The sequence below is a fragment of the Gymnoscopelus microlampas genome (genome assembly GCF_963454915.1).
Source record: "Gymnoscopelus microlampas genome assembly, chromosome: 11".
NCBI classification, from domain to species: domain Eukaryota; kingdom Metazoa; phylum Chordata; class Actinopteri; order Myctophiformes; family Myctophidae; genus Gymnoscopelus; species Gymnoscopelus microlampas.
Window position 1 is genome coordinate 640,001 of NC_139948.1, and position 7,188 is coordinate 647,188.

Genomic DNA, 7,188 nt, shown 5'->3' on the forward strand with positions numbered 1-7,188 from the left:
AAGTGACAGTCCTCCTGGGTGAAGGGGACACACAGCTCCTCTGACAGCTAAGTGTGTGTGTGTGTGTGTGTGTGTGTGTGTGTGTGTGTGTGTGTGTGTGTGTGTGTGTGTGTGTGTGTGTGTGTGTGTGTGTGTGTGTGTGTGTGTGTGTGTGTGTGTGGCTGACACAGCCTGAGGCTCCACAGCCATGAGTACATCCACTGCGTTCCGTATTCTACTGCAACGCTCACTCTACCTACTGTACAGCACTGCAGCACGCACATGCACGAGCCAACCAAAGAACGCGCGCATGTACACACGCGACACACAAAAAAAAGATTGGCCGTGTCACGCGCACTTTGCACTTTGACCCGGCGACAACCTTTCCATCTTGGAAATTTGCTCTATGCACAGCAGCCACATTGGACAGAAATTGGGCCCCTTCCTTGCTTCCTTCACAGGTGTTACCAATGACACTAATGAAGGCTCTGTTCCATTCTGGTCAGGGTGCTGATATCGTGCATGTTGGCTCACTAGAAACACTCCATTTTGGTTCCCAAATGGCCCCTTATGGTGGGTGTGTAACTCTGAGAGTGTACAAATGGAACGGGTCCATTTGGTTCCATTTGTACACTCTCAGAGTTATGGGGGTCCAAGACAACCACTATGCCACACTAAATGGAACAGGGCCTTAATTAGTAAATTCATTCATTTAGCCCAATTCATTCCCAATATGGCTGCTGTGCATAGAGCCTATTAAGCCAGTGCGGAAGTATTGTAAACGCCGCAGTTCCCATTAATGGCCTAGAGGGTGGCGGTATTTCCCCCCTCCTGCTGGTTGCAGAAGAACTTTCATTCCATTAAAGTCTATCGTGGGTATTACACTTGGTTGTATTACCGTAGTAAACATTTTTTCATAAATACTTTATGTTTTCAGTCGCTAGTTTAAAGTGTTCTTTCAATTATCATCAGTGGTGGGGAAAGTGTTTACATTCTTTAAGTAAAAGTATCAATACTGCAATATAGAAATATTCTCTTACAGCAAAAGTATTTAAATCAAAATGTACTGTACTTAAAGTACCAAAAGTAAAAGTACTCATTATGCAGAATGTCCCATTTCACGTTTTCAAATGTATAAAAATCTAAAATTAAAGCTCACAAAAAAAAAGCTCACAATGCGTCACATTGCGACGCATTTTGAGCTTGTAGATCGGCTATTTTCAAATGGCCGAAATGTATACAGGGCTGAAGTGGCTAATGTGTGTTTTGTAATAATAATCAAAATCAAGAGTTTTCAAATAAATGTAGTGGAGTAAAAGTACAATATTTGGATCCGAAATGTAGTGGAGTAGAAGTAAAAGTATTGGAAATTTTAAATACTGAAGTAAAGTACAAATACCTCAAAATTGTACTTACTGTAAGTACAGTACTTAAGTAAATGTACTGTTACTGTACTGTACTGTACTGTGTTACTTTCCACCTCTGATTATCATGACATGTGTTTTTTGTAAATTATGGTCCCATTCATTTTCAAATAAATTATAAAGAAGGTATGCTTCTACTGGTTCTACTGAGTGAAGACCCGCCCTCGGTCCCCTTCCCACCCAATAGCATTAGATTATTCGCAACCGGGAATCCAAGATGTTGAATTTGAATTTGCTGAACTACAGGCTTCAAAACGGGTCAGTGGAAACCAATGGGTGTCGCACATGTGGCGCGGCCAAAAATTGGCTACGATAATTACGCAGGTGCGCACACCTGCGCGTGTGGCAGATGTTTTTGACACGGATAACCCTCCATTCACACATGAGCACGCATGGACACACACAAACACACACAAGCATGCACACACACACACGTATGCACACACACACACTTACACGTGTATGATATATACAGTACACGGCTACACGCACATATACACACACCATGCATTTGTGAGTGTGCAGACGTGCGTGCGTGCCTGCGTGCGCGTGTGTGTTTGTGTGAATTTACTGGCATATCAAATACTGCACGGCCATATACGTGTATATATGGACTCTACAATTATTGCAATAGATGATTGTAATGTCTGTGCTTTTATTTTATTGTATCCCATTTTTCCTTCATTCTTTTTGTACAGCTTTTGTTCACTGCTGCCATTTTGCCTTCATGACAACTTCGGTGTTGTCCTTGTATTTTTTGTTCACCGTTGAGGAGGCTCCTATAGTCACCATAATGTCACTGGCTGCAGCTTGTAAGTGACAATAAAACTACTGAACCTTGAGAACATTTGGCACAAATGACCTCGCTTCACATTCATGTCCAACTGCCTCTAAATGCTCCGCTGCCATCGAGCTGCACTGCCCCCCGGTGGCTTAGCAACACAACTGCAGTTTGGTTTGTATTTCTGGAAGCCAATGACCCATGGTGGAAAGTAACAGAGAACATTTACTACTTAAAGGACGACTTCAACCATTTTCCAGGTTATGAAAATCCAATCCTATCTTGCGCTGATCAGAGCAATATGGTTATAGAGTTATGGCCATTTGAAGTGTTAAACACTGCTATAACACTGCTGGAGTGCCCAATATACGTAGGCTATGTGCAATGTAGGTTTTTGGTGTGACTATTCGTATGACAGACCCCGGTGTTTGTGCCAAGTCCATATCGTCCACCCATTAGGCAATTTGAACACAGTATAAATATTCAGCGTTTTATATGTTGTGCTTGTACTCTGCAGCCACCGGTCCAAACAACGTCCCCTGGCTAAGCATAGCACCATGTTAATGATGCTTTACAAGCATAACATGGCTGTTTCGTGACCGCTTGTGAGCCATTGTTCATCAATCCCACCAATCAGGTTTCATTTTGACAGATGATGCAAGTGGTTCTCAAAATGGGTGTCCGGGGTCCCCCCTGGGCTCCTCGGGTAAACGATTGCTAGTTAGGAACCAAATGGATCCTTAATGTCCTGTGACAGGTGGAACCTGATGGTACACCAAACTGGAGGGCCTTGAAAAGAAAGAAAAAACTAAGGATTTATTTTTATTTTTATTGAGAACCACTGATGTCTAACATGAAGTGTCTTCTTTGTCCTTTGTCCTTCCTCAGAATGTCCACAAAGTGCTCACCACTCAGAGCTTGTTTGGAGGGGACACCGGGTAAGATGATCTTAAGACAATATAACGCTGTTGTCGGGCAGAAACAACGTAAATCAATGCCCTACTTCATCATACTACAAAAGCATCACAAGTGGCAGATCTACAAGATCGGAATGTGACACGAAATGTTGCGTTTTGAGCTTGTCGATCCGCGACTTTTGCTGCTTTTTTTATTTGAATCCTGAAAAGTAACAGTTTTGGACATAATGAGGTTATAACCCGACAGAAACAATATTATAATGAACATAGGGGAACAGATGTGTGACATACTTCAAATCCAGTGCTCATTCAAAGTGAAACGTACTCTTCTAATTTATCCCCCTGTACTATGATACTTGTCAAAAAATGTTTTGATTGATGCTGGTTATTGACCAAGATATGGCTACCATGCAGACATTATCTTGGTAAGGTAGGGTAAGTGATTTTTTTTGTGGTTATGATAGTACTCATTGCTATAGAGTGTTTATTCAGTAACAGGAGTCTTGTTTCTCCAGCTCTTTATTAAACAGCATTTTCAGGTCGGGATACCAATTTTATCCAATCAGGATAGAGGAATCAGCCAGGATACAGATTACACAAGTGAAATAGGAAGTGATGACACAAAGGCATGAGCAGAACACAACAGCACAACATTGGAACTGGAACACTATAAAAGTGAAGCCTCTCCCAACCTACTCTCCTGTCCTGATTGGCTGAAATGTTGTCACCTACCTGAACATTTATTTTCTATGTATTAAAGAGCTGGAGAGATGGGGAGACCCTTGTTACTGAACAAACACTCTATAGCAATGATCACTATCAGAATATAGTGCTTTAACATTTTAACAAAAAACAACATTTTGTTGTAACCAAAACGTATCACTAATTTAGACAGATGCTAGGTTTATCTGGTTATCCTAATTCCTTGAGGCACTGCACTGTCTCTCTACGTTCTATGTATGTGAACGTTTACCTTTCTTATTGTAAGTCACTCTGGATAAGAGTGGCTGCTAATGCCTATTTGAAATAACATTTTCTTTGTAAATCAGTTGTATCTGTTACACAGTTCATCGCTGTGTGTGTGTGTGTGTGTGTGTGTGTGTGTGTGTGTGTGTGTGTGTGTGTGTGTGTGTGTGTGTGTGTGTGTGTGTGTGTGTGTGTGTGTGTGTGTGTGTGTGTGTGTGTGTGTGAGAAGGGGCCTTCAAATGGCCGGCCTCTCCAAAAGGAGGGCTAAACAATTAGCAAGGTACTGCTCAATATCAGCTGTTATAGAAAGCCGCTCAATTTGGAGGAGGCGTTGTTTCCTTTACCCATGATTGTTGACTGCTGTGCTTGACAAGTATGCCAACATTATTGTATGTAACAATGTTCTGCCTTATATGCACTTTGTAACTGGCTGTTTGTTTTCCCATTATCTGACTGCACTGGCAGTGTTTATGTCCTTGGTACAAGACATTCTTGTACTTCTGTTTATGTGGACATAAATAAATATTTCAAATGTGTGTGTGTGTGTGTGTGTGTGTGTGTGTGTGTGTGTGTGTGTGTGTGTGTGTGTGTGTGTGTGTGTGTGTGTGTGTGTGTGTGTGTGTGTGTGTGTGTGTGTGTGTGTGTGTGTGTGTGTGTGTGTGTGTGTGTATGTGTGTTTTCAGGAGTAACAGGTCATCTCCGGTCACAGACAGTCCGGACGCTCCGTCTCCGCTGCCTGACCCCGCCTTCCAGCTGGCCGTGGTCGCCAGAGAGCTGGTGGAAAGCTCCCGTCATCTCAGCACCGATGAGCCAGGTACACACACGCACGCACGCACGCACGCACGCACGCACGCACTCATTCACACAGTCCTTAACTCATTCCCTGCCAGACTTATTTCTGGCTGTGTTTGCCCACTGCTAGCGATTTAGTGTTTTTTATAACTTAAAAAAAATCACAATTGTAGGACGCCACGGCTAAACTTTAATACACAACTATAATCATTTATGAACTCCAAAACAACTCTTAGTGTAATCCAAGGAGAACTACTCTCCTGCTCATAAGTGATCGTTTTAAATAGTATTGCTCTTGTTCAGGTCTGCCTCCCATTTACAACAATTCATTAAGTATTGTAATATTAGATCAGGAATGTGACAAAAACAAATCTCCATGAATTCAAGGCTTCATGGGGTGAGTAATTGATTGAAGAAAAGCCATTTTGGGGGCAAACTACCCCTTTAACATACTCTACCATACACATGTTATGTACATTGTTTAATTGTATTTACCAAACAAAGAAAGTTATGGATTGCATGGATTTAACAGTGTTCATAAATATGATCTTGCTCTTGGATTGTATGTATGTGTGAGTAACATAAATACTATTCCCCCCGCAGCATTACCGACCATCTCAGAATCGGTGAGGCCGGACGCAAGCAAACGCCACGTGTAGGCGACACGGGAACGCCCATCCATCCAGAGGGGAACGTATGACTGACAGAGCGGACACCACCTGCATCTCCACCCCCTAAACAAACAAACAAACAAACAAACAAACAGCACCACTTCTCCAACCGACGCCGCACTGTGACCCGAATTTTATGTTGACCATGAATTCAGGAAACAAAACCGATCAGACGTACAAACCGCAACCACACCAAACCCCCGACATTCGCCGGACACAGCCGATCTACAAGACTCAGGACGTGTCGCGGCGCGACGCTTTTTGAGCTTGTAGATCGCCTATTTCCGGCAAAAGATATTTAGCGTAGAAGGGGGACCTAGTATAGACCCCTGGGGGACTCCGGTCAACTAAATATATAGGGCTTAAGTGGTTTAAACGCAATATTCCTCTATCACTGTTGTTCTTTGTTTGCGACCCTTACGAGAATGTCTCGCGCGCCACATTTGGGTCCCAGACCCACAGGCTGAGAAATGACGCCTTGGGGGGGCAGACAAGAAAAAGAAATAATACAAATAAATAAATAAATAATAATAATAATAATGATAATAAATACTGCTTTTTGAAAATTACTGAAACAACCGAAACTTAAGTGAGTGTGAGCGCTTTGCAGACCGACTGCAAACATCTACGACAGGGTTTCCCTCTTGTTTTCTAACGAAGATTCTGGCGATCTTTCGCATTCCGCCGGAACGTGGCGGTAAGAGCCGTAAGATGTAACGCACGTAGACGCCGCGTTGGCCACTTGGATCGTAGGTCGGCATCGACCTGCATATAGGCTCTATTCACAGCAGCCATATTATGAAGACATTCACAGGTGTTACCAATGATACTAATGAAGGCTCTGTTCCATTCTGGTCAAACAGAGTCAGGGTGCTGATATTGTGCATGTTGGCCCACTGGAAACACCAGTGGGTCTACAGTTGGGGTCCAGGGACCCTCATGGGCTTCCAAATGGTTCCTTACAGGTGTGTAACTCTGACGGTGCGTTTTAACTGCGGGCAACTCTCGGGCGATGCCGGGAAACATCGCCCAAAAGATAATGAAAGTCTATGAGAGCCGGCGATCGGGCGAAGTGGGCGGGGGGGCGATGAAAGATGGATTTTCTTTATATTTTTGGACGATGTCGCCCAGTATCGCCCGCTGTTAAAACGCACCATGAGAGTGTACAAATGGAACCAAATGGACCCGTAAGGGTCCATTTGGTTCCATTTGTACACTCTCAGAGTTATGGCGGTCATGGAAACCACTGTGCTAGACTAAATGGAACAGAGCCTTCATTAGCATCATTGGTAACACCTGTGAATGTTTTCACAATATGGCTGCTGTGAATAGAGCCTATTATTGGCAGAGGCAACTTGCCAAAACTGTGCGAAATATGTGTGGGTCATAAGCACCTGAGAATGAGTTATTTTCAACTTTTTTTCAGTTTTATAACCATTACTGTTACTATCTACATAAGACAGTGGTTCTCAACCAGTGGTTCATGGACCACTAGAGGTCCATGGCATAATTGCAGATGGTCCATGGGAAAATGTTTTAAAATGTTTAAAAAACATATATTGTATAAAATAAATTCATGTATATATATATATTGTACATTTGTTAAATGTATTAAAAAAAACAAGTTGAGATAATATTTCAAAGTCCGTCAAATTTAA

General features: G+C 42.7%; 1 protein-coding gene across 1 annotated transcript in view; it reads left to right on the forward strand.

Moving 5' to 3' along the window:
* LOC311055764 (syntaxin-binding protein 4) overlaps positions 1-5,589 on the forward strand; it is a gene marked incomplete at its 5' end in the record, with an annotated part of 229,815 nt that extends 224,226 nt beyond the window's left edge. Inside the window, 3 exons of the mRNA XM_084072030.1 lie at positions 3,073-3,122; positions 4,751-4,881; positions 5,463-5,589. Coding sequence (XP_083928156.1) covers positions 3,073-3,122; positions 4,751-4,881; positions 5,463-5,518 — 237 coding nt within the window. The 3' untranslated portion in view covers positions 5,519-5,589. The remainder of the gene's footprint in view (positions 1-3,072; positions 3,123-4,750; positions 4,882-5,462) is intronic.
* Positions 5,590-7,188: the final 1,599 nt, after the last annotated feature.